Below are 17,858 nucleotides of genomic sequence, written 5' to 3' on the forward strand. Positions count from 1 at the left end.
TGCCGAGAAGAAACCCTAAGCTGCGAGAGGATCTTATATGTGGCCACTGGCCAGCGCGGTGAGATTCCTTCCTGTTAGACACATGGGCCTGTCTTCGTGGGCTTACTGGGCTTATTTTGCTCACGGGCGTGGATCATGCTCCAACCAAACAAACTAGATAGTTCGGCTGGTTGGCCCATTATTGTGCGTGTGTATAAATATGCAGTATTTGATGGACAGAGATTTGGTGCACATGGGCACCAATGATCCCGTTTTTTTAAAAAAAAAATAGTTTTGAGTTGTAAAAAATTCTGGAAAAAAATACACACATAGTCAATGATGTATCCCACAAACGGGCAAAAAGTCAATTTCAAATACTTAATATTTTGAGCTACACAAAAATGACAAAATTGTAGATCTGAGTAGTCATTTTCAAATCTCCAAAACATATCAGAATTTGTCATTTTTGTCCAGGTCAAAAATAAAAATAATTTCGGATTGGGATTTTCCATGATTGTGGGATGTATCAATGGTAACCTACAGAATTATTTCATGATTTTTTATAACTTGTAAAAATATTTTTAATTTTTTTTAACTGAGCGAGAGCACTGGAGCTCGTGAGCTAAAAGCACTTTTCGGTATTTGATCGACTAGGGTAGAAAGTAGGAACCTAGGATTTCTATAATGGACTCTTTCAGAGATAAAATAAAGTCTAGCAGTGTGCGCCTGAAAATCCAGCATTCTGGAGCTTCTAAGTGATGGTAAATAACCTCCACAAATATATACTATTACTATATATCAAAGCTGACCCCCTTTGCTTAAATATTAGCTATTTGAGTACTGTTCATGGTAATGTTTCAGCCAATCAAACTTTTACGCGTACCGTTTTGAACGATGCCTTTTTTACTCATCGTGGTAGACTCGTCGTGCACGGTTGATTTTCCAGAAATGTCTAGCTGGTGGCCCACAATCGTCTACCACTTGCTCAATCCTTCCACTTTGACCGACCAGAGCACTCGACAAGCACACGTCCCACGCCCCACGCCCCACGCCCAACCATGTCTCCCACACCCTACCACGGCCACCTTTGATCCCGCCTGGTCTCCTTTTCGGCGCGGCTCACCGTGGGGACACTCCATCCTAGGGCAGCCGGCGTTCAGCGACCAGCCGCGCGATGTAGGCTCGCGCGACCTCAGGCCGCGGCTCACCGTGGGGACTCCATCCTAGGGCAGTCCGGCGTTCAGTGTCCGGCCGCGCGTACCGATGTAGACTCGCGCGACCTCATGATTGCGACGCCGGGATGGTGCGCAGAGAGGAGAGGACGGAGACGCCCGCGTCGTCTACATGTTCGGCGCCGACAAGCGGCTACGCGCCCGTCGGTCCCTGTGTGCCGCCTAGGTGTGTCGAGCAGCAGGAGAGGGGGTCGTTCTTCTGGCAGTCAAAGGGTGACTCCGCGGCGGCGAGCATCCCGACAACGATGCCGCTGCCGGTCTGGGCTCTCGCGCCACCGACGGTGGTTGGTGGTGCCGGCAATGGAAGCGGCGGCGCGGGCTGGCATACAACTCTTTGCCCCGCTATCACCATCATCGTCCAACCGGAGCGTGTATGCCATCAGCTGCGACAGACATGCAGCATCGATGCGGAGGCAGTGGAGCAGGCGCAAACAACCACCTTGGGTTCCTGCCGAGACGACGTGTCCGTGAGCAAGGACAGTGAGGTGGAGTTGACCGAGTGGCTCATCCAGCACGAGCCCGTCGATCACTGTCCACGACCTCCGCCGCGACTGATTCAGGTCCTTCTGAAACTAGCCATAATTTTCAGACGGTCTCCTCCACTTGAACTACTGAGTACCGTATGATCTCTTGCTGACAATGTTCTTGATTTTATTTTGTGCATGATGTGATGATCTGGTACTGACAAACTTTCACCTTCTTGAATCTGTACAGCCGTGAGGAGTTCGCTGAGCTGAACGCCAAGCTGCGGGGAAGGAGAATAAGGAGAGGACATACATGCAGTACTTCTAATCTGAATTCAACATTGGTAAACCTTAGCTGAGATATCACTTCAGAAAAACCTTCAAGCTTTGTGCAACAGGGGAGGGGAAAAGATACTGATAATAATAATACTTAATTTACAAGAATGCATAGTGTAGTTAATTTGGTAGTAGCACGGTGCCTATTACTGAAACACTGTAGGTATGTGTTGTGTTTCCCTGAAACTATATATCTCATCCGTAAATAGGGTGAATGTCATAATACATACAGCTTGGGGAAACAAGATTTTGGATTGGTAGAGCAAATATTAACTATTAACACTGTTTCAAAGTATATGACTGTGTGTCAAAAAGATCTGTAGAATAATCGTTTGCTTATTCATCATGAGTTTTCATCTGAAATCCATATTTAGGACAAATTTGGTTTCATATGACTGGCTTTGTCTTATCCTTCCTGAGTTTGTATAAGCCAAGTTTGTACACGTGAATCTAAGTTGGGAAAAATATTTTGGTTTTGGCTCTACAAGGTTAAAGGGTCATGAGCAGGTTCATAAGCTGTTATACAAATTGAAATTCCGTTATTTCTAAATAAGATGCTTTCAAGTAATATCCCTATTTCCGATTTCAGTGTTATTCATGTAATCCAGTCATACTGTTAATTTGTATACCATTCCTATTGTTATTGCAAATTTTAATAAGGAGAGCAAAAGAGGGATGAACAATTTGCTGGCATATACTTCTGGAAGATGATGCAGCGTACCTACCTGCATCGGATGAACATGAAATCTATGGTATGGAACAGGCAAACAAAAATTATGATCGGTTTTCTGCTCTTTTTCTCTTGCATCTGTATATTATTCCTAAACTGATGAAGATCCATCTCTGTTAAGCTATTGCAGAACAATGCGAAGATATATTTTGCTCATTACATGATAGATTTTTTTTTGCAGCAATCGAGTACATTGAATGTTCGAGCAAATGAGTATGTTCATCATACAAATTCATCAGCAATGTTATGTTTCCTGTGCAGTCTCAATTTTTTTTTTTGGGTGACCCCGGGTCTTGAGTAGAGAAAAAGACAAGGTCCAGAACGATACGATTACTCTGCTGAATTCAAGAGCATCAGGGGTGAAGAATCAAGATGGCATGAATATGTCAGTTGCAGATATACCTGCTGAAGCACGAAAGATTACCCTACGGGCGCGGCGTGACGCCGCGCTGCCACTTCCTAGTAATAGTTGTATGGGTGGACGACCCCTCGGCCTCCGTACCAAGCTCAGGCAAGAAGCACAATTTGTGCTTAAGGTGGCGGCCATGATCTACGCAGTTGCTCTAGTCTCTCAGTGAGTGCCCAAAGTATATCGTCTCATAGAAACAAGTGGGATTAGTTTCAGTAACAAAATTCAGCGGAAATGCTATAGGTTCCCACTTTTAGCAATGCTTCCACAGATCAAAACACCACATTCTCACCGAGAGGAATATGGCATACTTCCAAACCAAATTGGCCAGTTGCGACATGATCAGCTGAAATAAGCCAAATCAATTACGGAAACCAGGTTCCTGAAGTTATAAGATGGACATATACAAACCTGAGAAGTCATCTTACAGACCTACATTAACATATCTGAACACAAACCCAAACTTTTCCTGGTAGCTGTGCGTTCCATTTCTAGAAGTTCATGATAGTTTGATCGTGAAAGAAACAGCTTAGGCTGGGACAGGCTCTTGGTGTCTAGTGCTCAGAGATAACCGTGTGCCTAGGTAATCCACTCGGCATGGGGCAAAATTGAAGCCCTCCTGAGCATGGAAGCGTTAAATTTTGCTGCGATGCACTCTGACAAACCTGTAATTTGGAACCTGAATGTTTAGCTCACTTGACAGAATTGCAGGCGCCACTTCAATCTAGGTCGATGATCAGAGACATTGTGTCCGACCTTAAGATGATAAATTTTTCTCTGCCGAAGGTGGAGTTCCAGAAGGTCAACAGAGTGGCCGTTGGGATCTCAGGTGTTTTATTTGATCAAGATCCAGATTGTGTGTTGGTTGTGACCATTAACGATTGGAACAAACTCTCTGTTTCCTAATTAATGCAATCCCTATTGTAAAAAAAACGGATGCTCACAATTTAAACCTTGCTATTCTGAACTAATGTACTCAGATAAAATTGCACTAGATAGTAAAGCTAACTTTGAATCCTGCTTTTGGTTCAAATGCACAAAAAATCCTATTCTTCAAGCAAATGAGCTTGTGCAAGCCAAACTTGCAAAAACCTGTAGATACCAACATGGCAACATTAAGTTTTAAACCAGGAATTGCCCCAAATTCGCTCCCTCAAAGGGTTTTAAACCAGGCTGCCATGGATCAGAAGACAGTGATTGTACCACTCACTTAAGGTCGGGAGCCAAAGTGATTTTTCGACTTGTTCATGAAATCTGTAGAAGCTTAGACTAACTTTTTAAAGTTTGCCCCGCAAAACAAAAAAATCTTAAGTTTGGTTGTTCAAGTTTTCCCTTGCATTATAGCCAGAGACAGTGGAGAAGTGTTTGTTCTGATGGTTGTATATGAGATAACTTGCTCTCTATATCCCCCCCCCCCCCCATTTGTTTTGCTCTCCAACCCATCCCGTGCTTCAGCTATATTCGTTTTTTAGTTTTTGCTTGCTATGATAAATACTTTATATGCAGTTTCAATTAGTCTTAGTGATGATTACTCACATGGTAGTTTTGCACATCACGGGTAGCAAGGACAAAAGCATGGTAGAGGTGTTAAGCTCTTTGTAAATACCTGCCTTGTTGTGACTTCATAACTGCAACCTGTTTTGTGTGAACCCCCATTTGATAGAACGAAGGCATACAGATCCTACTGAGGTTACAAAGCAATGGCCTTTTTTTTTATTCTACATTTGAACTCAGAATATACCACTGCTCAGATTACAAAACAGTCATTATGGCACAAGCACCTTATTACAGAAGTAAATAAAAAAGGATAGCAGTACACAGTGATATTTTCTCCAATAAAAGATCAGTCTCAAGTAATTAGACTATTTTAGCAGAATATGCAACATCGGAACATCAGCTGCTGAAAGCACCAGTAAAGAAGAGATCATGTGCATACTATGCCTTGGCTTTTCAGGGCTAAACTCAGTATGTATAGCAGGTGGATTCAGTATGCAAATTAAGCCGGACCAACCAGCCATCCATACATATGTTATGACCGGCCTGGTCTACCGCCGGAGGGGGCCCATTGGCCCAACCGGCCAAGCTTAGTTAGGGGCTTAGCCCAGTTAGCAGATTAGGGTTTCGCTAGTTCTCTTATATATACGAGTTGTAATAGACTAAATCAATCAAGCAATAATCAGATATCATTATTGCCGACTCCCAGAGGAGTCGGCCTTCTCTTGCTCGCGCCGCCCAAGCCCTAGCCGCCGCCGCCGCGGAGTCCGCCACGGCGCCCTGCCGCCGGCGCCGCCTTCCTCCCTCTCGCTCTCCGCACTTCCACCCCTACAATCTACGCCCTCGCCTCGGTAGAACCCTAGTTTCTACCAATTTGGTATCGAGACATCTACGATCATGTCTTCGGGCCAGATCACCGCCACCACCGCCGCCGCCTCCGAGACGCCGCCGGCCTCCTCCGCCGCGCGGCTGCCGCCGCCCTCCACGGGCGCCGCGGCGCCCCGGCAGATGTAGCCGGCGCCGCCCTCCTCTCGCCGCGGAGAGCCGGCCGACGGCCATCCGCGACCTCGCCACCGCCGTCCGGGGCATCCGCCCGTACCTCATCGGCACGCGAGGGGATGACTACGCCGGTCCTGTCGCCACCCCTCGGTGCATACCCGGCCGCGCCGACAGCCCTCCCCGGCCAAGGAGCGCCCACTCCGCCCCCGGCCTCACCGCCGCCGCCATGGGCGTCCTGGCCGCCGGCCCCCAGCCCGGGCCCCGCCCCGCTGCCCCAGGGGGTGCCCATCCAGCGGGTCCAGTTTCCGCCCTCGCCCTCCCGACTCCCTGCGTGGGTGACCGCGACGGAGCCCCTGCCGACCCACTCGACCGCACCGGCGCCAGCCCCCGTCTACACCACCGCCGGGGACCCTCCGCGGCCGTCCTTCCCGGACCCGCCGCCCGCCCGCTTCGCCGAGCCGTCCGCTGGTCGCGCGGAGTACCCCGCCCAGGGCGCCACCGGCCTCGCTCCCCCACGCTACGCCAAGCTGGAATTCGCCACATACGACGGCGTCGAGGACCCCCTCAACTGGCTCAACCAGTGCGAGCAGTTCTTCCGGGGACAGCGTACCCTGGCTTCGGACCGGACGTGGCTCGCCTCATACCACCTCCGCGGCGCCGCCCAGACGTGGTACTACTCCCTGGAGCAGGACGAGGGTGGCATGCCTCCATGGGACCGGTTCCGTGAGCTCTGCCTTCTCCGCTTCGGCCCCCAGTCCGCGGCAGCCGCCTGGCGGAACTTGGACGTTTGGCGTTCACCACCACGGTGCAGGACTTCGCCGACCGCTTCCAAGCCCTCGCCTGCCATGCGCCCGGCGTGACGGGCCAACAGCGTGCCGATCTCTTCATTGGTGGCCTCCCGGACCATATCCGCGTGGACGTCGAGCTACAGGCCCCGCGGGACCTCCAGACGGCGATGCACTACGCGCGCGCCTATGAGCGTCGCGCCCAGGCGGTTCAGCAGACGTCCCTGCCCCGCGGCGCCCGCGCCGCCCGTCCTCCTCCGCCGGCCGCAGCCGCCACCCGCCCCGCCCCACCTGGACCGGCTGGCCCTGCCCCCGCAGCTACACGCACGTTCCGCCGCCTCACCCCGGCGGAGCAGCTCGAACGCCGCCGCCTGGGCCTCTGCTTCAACTGCGATGACCCATACACGCCCGGACACGTGTGCCCTCGCCTCTTCTACCTGGAGACTGTTGATGTCGAGGAGGGCGACCCGATGGCCGGGCCGGTGGCCGCGGCATCCGAGATGGCCGGGCCGACCGACGCAGCTGCCACGGCCTTCGTCGTGTCCCTCCACGCGCTCGCCGGCATCCGCCACGAGCGGACGATGTTGCTCCCGGTCACCATCCAGGGCGAGCCCCTGGTGGCGCTACTGGACACGGGGTCTACGCATAATTTCCTCCCCGCCGCCACTATGCGCCGCCTCGCGCTACGGCCGACGGGCGGGGATTCCCTCCGCGTGACCGTGGCCAACGGTGACCGCCTCCACTGCCATGGGGTGGTGCAGCACGTCCCCCTTACCATCGGCGACGAGCACTTCGTCATCACGTGCGCCGGCATCGACTTGGGCTGCTTCGACTTCATCCTTGGCGTCGACTTTCTGCGGACACTCGGACCCATCCTCTGGGATTTCGACGCCCTGACGATGACCTTCTGGCGCCAGGGACGTCACATCCGCTGGGAGGGCCTCGGGGGCACATCTCCCGCACCGCAGCTCCAGCTAGTCTCGGGGACCGACGACGCCGACCACCCCCTCCTGACGCACCTCCTACAGCAGCATGGCGACATCTTCGAGGAGCCGCAGGGCCTGCCGCCCCCACGAGCATGTGACCATCGCATCCACTTGCTTCCCGGGTCGGCGCCAGTGGCTGTGCGCCCATACCGCTACCCCCAGCTGCAGAAGGACGAGCTGGAACGCCAGTGCGCACTCATGTTGGCGGCGGGCATCATCAGGATCTCCACGTCCCCGTTCTCCGCGCCGGTGCTCTTGGTGCGCAAGTCGGATGGCACGTGGCGCTTCTGCATCGACTACCGCGCCCTCAACGCCCTCACGCTCAAGGATAAGTTCCCGATCCCGGTGGTTGACGAGCTGTTTGACGAGCTCCACGGCGCGAGGTTCTTCACCAAGCTCGACCTCCGCTCAGGCTATCATCAGGTGCGCATGCACCCGGAGGACATCGCCAAGACGGCGTTCCGGACACACCATGGCCACTTCGAGTTCGTGGTGATGCCCTTCGGCCTCACCAACGCGCCCGCGACATTCCAGGCCCTGATGAATGATGTCCTTCGCCCATACTTACGTCGTTTTGTGCTGGTTTTTTCGATGATATCTTGATCTACAGCGCATCATGGGCGGAGCACCTGCAGCATGTCGCCATCGTCTTCAACGAGCTTCGAGCGCATCGCCTTCACCTCAAGCGCTCGAAGTGCTCGTTTGCGACGACCTCGGTGGCCTATCTTGGTCACGTCATCTCCGCCGACGGGGTGGCCATGGATGCGGACAAGGTGGCAGCGGTCGCCGCCTGGCCGACGCCGCGTTCACCACGCGCCCTCCGCGGGTTCCCGGGGCTCGCCGGCTACTACCGGAAGTTCATCCGGGACTTCGGCCTCATCGCCTCGCCGCTCACGCGCCTGCTGCGACACGAGGCCTTCGCTTGGGACGACGAGGCTACCGCTGCCTTCGAGGCCCTTAAGGGGGCCCTCACGACGGGCCCCGTTCTCCAGATGCCGGACTTCGACAAGCCGTTCATCGTCGACTGTGACGCTTCCGGGGCGGGGTTCGGTGCCGTCCTTCACCAGGGTGACGGGCCGCTAGCCTACTTCAGCCGGCCGTTTGCTGCACGCCACCTCAAGCTGGCGGCGTATGAGCGAGAACTCATTGGCTTGGTCCGGGCCGTCCGCCACCGGCGCCCTTACCTATGGGGGCGCTCGTTCCGCGTACGTACGGACCACTACGGCCTTAAGTTCCTCTTGGACCAGCGGCCGTCGACAGTGCCCCAGCACCAGTGGATCAGCAAGCTGTTTGGCTTCGACTTCACGGTGGAGTATCGTCCGGGCCGCCTCAACACAGTGGCCGACGCCCTGTCCCGCCGCGACGTCGAGTCCGATGCCATTGAGGGTGACTCGGCCGGACACCTGCTCTGCATCCGCTCGGGTCCCTCCTTTGCCCTCTTCGACCGCATCCGCCAGGCGACGGTGTCCGCGCCGGATGCCCAGCTACTGCGGCAGCAGCTCGCCGCGGGCGAGTTGGACGACCCTTGGCGCGTCACCGACGGCCTTCTCCTCCACGGGCGCCGCGTGTTCGTCCCCGACCATGATGACCTCCGCCATCAGGTGCTGCTCTTGGCGCACTCCGCCGGTCATGAGGGTGTCCAGAAGACCCTCCATCGCCTTCGTGCGGACTTCTACATCCCTGGCGATAAGGCCCTGGTCCAGGATTGGGTGCGTTCGTGTGAGACGTGCCAGCGCAACAAGACGGAGACTTTGCGTCCAGCTGGTGTCTTGCAGCCGCTTGACGTTCCTTCACAGGTGTGGGCCGACATCTCCATGGACTTCATCGAGGGCCTTCCGAGGGTGGGCGGCAAGTCTGTCATCCTTACGGTGGTTGACCGCTTCTCCAAATACGCCCATTTCATCGCGCTTGGTCATCCCTACACGGCGGCGTCTGTGGCCCGCGCCTTCTTCGACGGTATCGTCCGCCTACACGGGTTTCCATCGTCCATTGTCTGTGATCGAGATCCGGTGTTCACAGGGCACGTATGGCGGGACCTCTTCCGCATGGCTGGGGTCCAACTCCGGTTCAGCACGGCGTTCCATCCTCGGACGGACGGCCGGTCCGAGGTGGTCAATAAGGTGATCGCCATGTATTTGCGCCGTGTTACGGGTGATCGTCCTCGCGCTTGGGTGGATTGGCTTGCATGGGCGGAGTATCGCTACAACACCTCCTACCACTCTGCCCTGCGTGCCACGCCGTTCGAGGTGGTCTACGGTCGACCCCCACCGCCTATCCTACCGGTGGATCCAGCGACAGCGCGGACGGAGGCAGCTGGCGAGCTCATCCGCGCACGGGACGAAATGCTGGCCGAGGTGCGGCAGCGTCTTGTCCAAGCTCAACAGGTCGCCAAGCACTACTATGACGGGCGACATCGGGAAGTTGAGTATGCGGTGGGTGACTGGGTGTGGCTTCGCCTGTTGCACCGCTCTCATCAGTCCCTCGACCCGCGTGCCAAGCGTAAGCTTGGTCCGCGCTATGCGGGGCCCTTCAGCATCGTCGAGCGGATTGGGACCATGGCCTACAGGCTTCAGTTACCAGAGGGGGCTCGCATTCACGATGTGTTCCATGTGGGCCTGCTGAAGCCCTATCACGGTGCCCCACCGATGGCCATTCCACCACTTCCGCCGACGGCTGAGGGTCGTCTGCTGCCCAGTCCGGCCAAGGTGCTCCGCGCTCAACTCCGTCGTGATGTGTGGCACTTGTTGGTGCAGTGGGAGGGCCTTTCCGAGGAGGAGGCGACTTGGGAGCCCCGCGAGGAGTTCCGAGCAGCATTATCCGGACTACCGGCTCGAGGACGAGCTGTTTGCGCGAGCGGGGAGAGATGTTATGACCGGCCTGGTCTACCGCCGGAGGGGGCCCATTGGCCCAACCGGCCAAGCTTAGTTAGGGGCTTAGCCCGGTTAGCGGATTAGGGTTTCGCTAGTTCTCTTATATATACGAGTTGTAATAGACTAAATCAATCAAGCAATAATCAGATATCATTATTGCCGACTCCCAGAGGAGTCGGCCTTCTCTTGCTCGCGCCGCCCAAGCCCTAGCCGCCGCCGCCGCGAGTCCGCCACGGCGCCCTGCCGCCGGCGCCGCCTTCCTCCCTCTCGCTCTCCGCACTTCCACCCCTACAATCTACGCCCTCGCCTCGGTAGAACCCTAGTTTCTACCAACATAACTCTAGCTAGATACATGCAGTAAAATACTAGTACTTGCTAACCAAACAGGATAAAAGAGTGCATATTGCATGAACCATGCCAGCTAAATTATCACTCAGTCATGGACAATGACAGACAGTCAGTGAGAGTATGCGGCCGTGGCACCAGGCTACACGGGGGGTCGACACTTCCATCTGCAAGATGATATGCTGCAGCTGTTAACGCCTTTCTCTCATTGAAGTCCAAGCTCAAGTAGATGGTGTCAGCACTAATGGAGCGGGAGGGGAAAATGTTCAGAGGCACTGAAAGAGAGCAATACAGGCCCATGAACACCGAATTGCCACCCAAGCTCTTGACCCGGAATAGCCTCCCGGCGTCCAAATCCACTCGATAAACGTCGTAGCCCCACCCAGATTTATTCCGCACTGTCAGTCGACCACACCGACGATGCACCAGCATCAGCTCCCCGCAGTTGTCGACGAGGTGCACGCTATCCGCGATTGGGGTGACACGCATACGCAGCTTGGCGGCCACCTTAAGCTGTGGTGGCTGGTCTGCACCCATCTCCAGCACCATGACACCGCTGAGGTTAACACAGTAGAAGCGGCCAGCAAACATTAGAGGTGCCGCTGTCATCCCATCACCATTGTACTTGATCGAATTCCAGGAGTCGTCGCCCGGCTTAGCCATGCCAATCCTCCGGAGCCCGTTGAGGCAGAGCACCACTGTTGAACCATCATTGGCAATGCCGGAGCCCCACGTTGCGAGTTCCCCATCGAAATAGATATAATTCTCGAAAAGCTTGCAGTGGTGGTACTTGGTGGGCAGCAGCGTGGTCAGCGGCGGGAGCTCGGTGATGTGGCGGGTGAGTGGGTTGAGCAGGCGGACGGTGGCGCGCTGGGTCTTGTGGACCAGGACAAGGAGGCCCTCGGGGGTGAAGGAGAGCAGCTCGTGGTCTTGGAGCTCTGGGATATCGACCTTGACGCACTCGCCGGTGGATGTGTTGAAGAAGCAGGGTCGGTCCGGCACAGCTCGCTCCTCCCGAAGCATGGTCCACCTCCAGGGATGGAACCGCCGGTCCAGGCCACCGTGCGTGCGCGGATCGGAGGAACAGCGCCGCCACGGCCGGCACACAGCGCGGAAGCGCACATAGTCGGCAACGTCGTATGCGAGGACACGCTCGGCAATGAGCCCCGCTGGCCCATCTCCGAGATCAGACCAGTCCCTCCTGCGAGGGCGGCGAATCAGACCGGAATCACGGTAATCATCGCTGTGGTGAAGAAGAGGAAGTGCTTCTGGTTCTGGCGGCACGTACCAGCTGCTGTTGTTATCAGGAGGGTCGATGAGCCCTGAGAAGCACCACCCATCCATCATCGTCAGGATTAGCCAAGTCCCTCCTCCTCCTCTTGCGAGCGCCCAATTGCAATTGGGATCAAAACAAACAACCCGGCCGAGTGGTGACCTGCTCGCGGGAGACGGTGCGCAGCTGTTTCTTTGAACTGTCATCCAAACCCCCGCCGAGAGGGGATCTGCGCGCGCGGTCCCGCGCGGGATTTCGCGCCAAAACTGGGGCGTGGCCGCAGAGGACTCAAAGCCGTCCTGTTGGCCCGGCGGGAGGAAGGAATCTGAGCAGTCCTCCTCCTTTTGAGGCTTCGCACGCGTGGCGGCGGCGGCTTCCATTCCGACTGCCGCCGGGATGTCGATCGGATCTGCTCTCCTTGGGCCGCTTGCTTCACACATGCTAGGGGCGTACCGCCGGTGGGCCTCTTAGGCCACCTAGGGCCACCGCATTTCAGAGTTCAGACACGAAATCGATCCGTTATTTTCCTTTTTCTTTGGAAAAATAGGGCTTGTCTCAGTTCCATTTCTGAAATCAAATCTTTCACACACTTCATTTTACAGTCACACGCCCCACATATTGCCAGATAATCCGGAGTTTCAAACGGCAGCACCAAAACAGAACCAAACTTGGACGGCTTAAAAGGATGGGGAAGGAAAAGGGAGCACATCGACAACAACAGATTTTACAAACAGAGCTATGGCCTCTCCAGCGCCCAAACCCCCTCACGCCGTTCATGTTACACACCTCCAGAGTCGTTCCAGCTTTCTTCTGCGGAGTTAGCCTGGCTCCGGCCACGATAGCAGAGGCGACATTCAAGCCAGCAGCTCCAATTTTTCCAGCATTCTCTTCAATCTTCCTTTTTTCTTCCTCCTTCAGTAGGATTTTCCATTAAGCATAGTTGTAGACCACCTTTCGTCACAACACCTGCATTCAAATAATTGAGATCGGTTGAAAACCATGTTATTTCTGGTAATCCAGATACCCCTCAAGATAGCAGCATATATCATATTACATAGGACATTTTTTTCTATCACTCCATAAAGCAGAAGACATCAGCCATAGTTTTGACCTGGGGCTGAATGCACATGATCATCCTAATTTCCTTCCGAAGATTGGAAGCAACCATACAATCAAAAAACAAATGCTGGCAAGAATTAATTTCATTACAAAAAAACACAATTCAAGTCATCAACACATCGCCTTTTACTCAAATTATCTTTAGTGAGCAATTTGTTATGAGCCAACAGCCAAAGAAAGAAGTGAATCTTGGGGGGAATTTTCAATTTCCAAACACAATGAATATCAACAGTTTTAATCCCTCTAAAATTCACAACAGCATACATAGACTTCACACTATAAACACCATTAGCCTCCCACATCCAAATCAAAGCATCACTTTCAGCATTTAGATGAATAGATTGAGCAATTTGTTGAATTTCAAACCATTGTAACATCAGACGATGATCAAAGCATCTTCTGAAAGTTACTTTTAAAGATTCTCCATCCCAAAGCTCAGCAATAGTTTTGTTTTGCTCGATCAGGAAATAAACTTCCCAATATTGAATAGCTAAACTACAGGTCCCAAACTAATGATCTTCCCAGAACTTTATCTTTTTACCATCTCCCACATTCCATTGATACCCCATCTTAACAGCTTTAGCAGTCCATAACACCCCTTTCCAAAGAGGGGAAGCACCAATGGAATTACAGTAGAAAATATTAGGATTATGAATATTATACTTAATATCAACAGTATGTTTACAAAGTTTATTCTCATTCAAATTATATCTTTTAATCCATGTGGCTAGAAGACACATATTCATCTCAGATAGGCCAGGGATACCTAAGCCCCCATATTCCTTTTTCTGTGTAACTAGCCCCCAATTAGTTAGGTGATACTTATGGTGATCCTCATAATTGTCCCAAAGGCAATGAGCCATTTGTGAATTAATCAGAGTAATAGCCCACTTAGGGAATTTAATCACACTAATAAAATAGAGATGAATGCTAGCTAGAACACTTCTCACTAGTTCCAGTTTAGTAGCATGATTAAGAAGTTTACCCCTCCAACCAGCAGCTCTTTTCAAGATCTTATCAACCACATGTTGAATATCCTCTTTCCTTAACTTACTATGATTTACTATGATGCAAGGGGATCCCTAAATATTGCATGGGGAATTCACCCAATTTACAACTCAGTGCCTGAGCAAAGAGTTTGGCAGCAGCTTTAGAAAAAATCTCGGTGAAAATATCAACCACAAAATTGAAAAGGATAGGAGAAATAGGATCACCTTGCCTTACCCCTCTACTGGTTAGGAAAAAGTCACTCTTACAATCATTAATTCTAACCCCCACAGTGTCATTATGTAGTAGCCCTTCAAAAATAGACATCCATCTGGGGCTAAAGCCCCTCATTTTCATAATTCTTAAAAGAAAAGCTCTATCTACCCTATCATATGCTTTCTCATAATATCCGACTTAAAAATAAAGCCAGATTGCCCATTATGAAATGCATTATGAATGATTTCATGGGAAGAGACCACACTCTCTAGGATATATCTCCCTTTGATGAAAGTTGTTTGGTTTGGTGAAATAAGTTTTTCACTAACCACCCCCATCCTATTTGTAGCACAATTAGAAAAGATTTTAAAACTGCAATTAGGCAATGCAATAGGCCTGAACATCTGTATAGTAGCAGCTTCAGCCTTTTTTGGAATTAATTTCAGGAGGGAAAATTTTAACCCGAAAAGGTCCAAATTCCCCTCATTCCAATCTTTAACCATAGCCATAAAATCATCTCTAATGAGCTCCCAAAAGTGTTGATAAAACAGGAAAGAGAAACCATTAGGGCCAGGAGCACCTTCAGCATAAGACCCAAAAATAGCCTCTTTCACCTCTTTCTCAGAAAAATCAGCATTAAGCATATTGTTATGATCCTGAGCACTGTTCAAAAAATCGTCCGATTCAATGATCGGCCGATTAATCGCTACTTGATGGTCACCGATTAGCCGATAAACTCATTTATCGCCCGATTAATCGCCTGATTTGCCTATTAATCGCTAATCTCCAGCCGACCGAGTTGACACCGATAAGCGATTTCCTCAACATTGATCCTGAGAGACCATGTCCTCAGGATCCCAAAATTCATCATTAATATCAATGTCTACACAAGGCTCCTGGCACCACTCCCGGATGTTGACGGAGACACCACTCCCGGAATGTACGGCGGCACCGACGTACTCTATGGGCTCGCGTTGTTGGCAGCGATACACCCGGCCAGCTCCTGCTGGTGCGCGCGCCGCCAAAGACTTCTTCTCCAGCTGCGCCGCCCTCCGTCCTTTCCGCTCCGCCGTCGACATCTTCCGGCGCAGACAGTCTTGATGCCACTGATCATCGGTCCAGCTTTCCGGCTTCTTCTTCGGAGTCGGCACCTTCCACGGCTTCGCGAACGGCGCCTTCACCCCTTTCGTTTCATTGCCCGGCGGCTTCTTGGCCCCTTTATTGGCCATTTTTGGGGGCTATCGGCGGCGCCATGGATGGGGAGAGGGTAGCGGCGGCGGGAGGAACAACGTAGCGATAGCGGGAGGGAGAAATGAATCGGCTGGATAGGTCAAATGTGTTGGGATGGCAGAAATATGCGGCGGGAGAGGCACCGTGTGGCGGGAGAGGCGCGATTTGGCGGGAGAGGGAGACGAATTTTTCCCGTGCTGCTGACGCGTCAGTCCTGCCACGCCTAGCCTCGCCTTTCGGTGTGTCCGGCGTCCCCGGAGCGTCCCCTATGGGGCATGGACGGGCTCGGGGCGCCGGACACCGTATCGAGCCGCGTCGGACAAAAAACGGGTTTGGGGGACGCGGTTGGGAACATTTTTTGTCCGGCGCGCCCCAAATCCCTTGGGGTGCGCGACTGAAGATGCTCTAAGGATCGGCATCCGATTTCTAGAAGACTATTTGCTTCCTTGCATAAAAGATTTAAGCATTAGTTTATAAAAAAGATTTAAACATTACACCGGGGTGTAGACGGCCGCAGACCAAACATCCATGAAAAGTCTTAAAAAAAACAATCAAAACGATAAACATGGTGTATATGCTCTCATAAGTAGGTAGATGTAGTTCTTGCAAATCTTTCGAGAGATTTAAACTTTCGGGTTTGTGAGTTAAAAAAGAAGATAACTTAATAATTACTAACCTTGACATCAGCTTTTAACTTAAAAATCGGATTATTCGGTTTGAAACCTTTGAGTTACCTAATTAAATTTGGATAATCCATACCGGTATGCTATTTGATATACCATATCATATACCGCATTTGGAACAACATTTCAAAATCGGATATACTTATTCGTTGGATTTTAAAAAATCGGATGTAGATACCTTAAAATGGATTCGACATGGATTCGATGCTGATTTCGGCGGGGAAATTAAGGAACTTTCGTCGATGCATGTGCATATATATATATACAACATTCAAGCTCGATCCCCAATGGTGACCGCAAGAATGAGCTCGATCAGTCCAAGAACGGGTAATCAGTGTACCCGACGGTATGATCGGCGGCACCGGCGCCGGCGCCATAGAAGGTGGCCGCGTCGCACTCGTTGAGCGGCGCGCCCAGCTCGAACCGCCTCGGCAGGTCCGGGTTCGCCAGGAACAGCCGCCCGTAGGCCACCAGGTCGGCGTACCCCTCGCCGACCGCCGCGTCGCCCTCCTCCCGCCCGTACCCGCCGCTGGCGATGAACGTGCCCCCGAACGCCTCCCTGAAGGGCAGCAGCCGCCGGGACACGCGCCGGCGCCCGTCCACCCTCGGCTCGATCATGTGGCAGTAGAGCACGCCGCGGTCGCTGAGCCGGCTCACCACGTGGAGCGCCAGCGCGTGCTCGTCGGCGGTGGCGTCAAACTGGTCCAGCCGCACGCCCACGTGGTGGCCGCCCACCTCCCGCGCCACGGCATCCACCACCTCCAGCGCGAACCGGCACCGGCTCTCCAGGCTGTTGACTCCTTGGCCTTCGTTGTCTACGAAGTAGCCGTTGGCGCCGAGGATCTCGACACCGTCGAAGCCAGCGTCGATGGCGTTCCGGGCGGCTCGTCGGAACCCATCCACGACGCCTGGCGCGTCCTCCGCGGCAACCCTTCTCGGCGACGAAAGCTCCTCGCGGCGGCCGTCGAAGCTCATCTGCGGGCTCACCTGCTGCGGCCTTTGCCGGACGACGTCGCACGCTACGTGCCAGAGCTGGCAGAAGAAGACGGCGCCCTTGGCATGCACGGCGTCCACCACGGGCCTCCACGCCTCCACGTGCTCCTGCGCCCAGATGCCGGGCACGTCGTTGAAGGAAGAAGACGGTTCCTGCTCCTCCCGCGCCGCCGCAGCAGGCGAGCCAGCGGCGATCCGGGTTCCCTCCGAGATGAGGAACCCGCCGGGACTTGCGCGCTGGGCGTAGTAGACGGCGGCGTGCGGCTGCGGGACACCGCCGTAGGCGCGCTGCCGCGTGAGCGGCGCCAGCACGACCCTGTGCGACAGGTCAAACAGGCCCATCTTGTACGGCGTCAGAAGAGGGATTGTGGTCTTCATGTCACCGTAGCAGACTGAGAGACAAGTGCTCCTGCTGTAAGCTATGGCCAATCTTCGGAAGGTCGGCAAATGGCGCCGCAGCACGCTACGCTACGCAACTTGTTGAAAAGATATTCTACTTCAGACAATCTCATCTTTCTTTTCTCAGGCTGTGACGTTGTACTTGATCCACAAAAGATATCGATGTGACTCCTGCGTTTGTTTGTTTGGCTTGAACAGGACACACGCCACACCCACACGGCCCTTCTTGTTATTCTCTGATGAAAACAAGATTATCCAACTACGCAGTGTATGGCACTTGTACGATAGCGAAAAAAAGGCAAGCTCCACACGGCAAGCAACTGCAGACT

At 53.3% G+C, this 17,858-nt stretch overlaps 1 protein-coding gene across 1 annotated transcript; it reads right to left on the reverse strand.

The window, feature by feature from the left end:
- Window positions 1-16,348: 16,348 nt before the first annotated feature.
- On the reverse strand, window positions 16,349-17,629 carry LOC124689069 (12-oxophytodienoate reductase 2-like). The gene has a single exon (XM_047222669.1). The coding sequence runs from the start codon at window positions 17,506-17,508 to the stop codon at window positions 16,450-16,452; it is 1,059 nt and encodes a 352-aa protein (XP_047078625.1). The 5' UTR covers window positions 17,509-17,629; the 3' UTR covers window positions 16,349-16,449.
- Between the last annotated feature and the right edge of the window lie 229 nt (window positions 17,630-17,858).

This window comes from Lolium rigidum, chromosome 2 (assembly GCF_022539505.1).
Source record: "Lolium rigidum isolate FL_2022 chromosome 2, APGP_CSIRO_Lrig_0.1, whole genome shotgun sequence".
NCBI classification, from domain to species: domain Eukaryota; kingdom Viridiplantae; phylum Streptophyta; class Magnoliopsida; order Poales; family Poaceae; genus Lolium; species Lolium rigidum.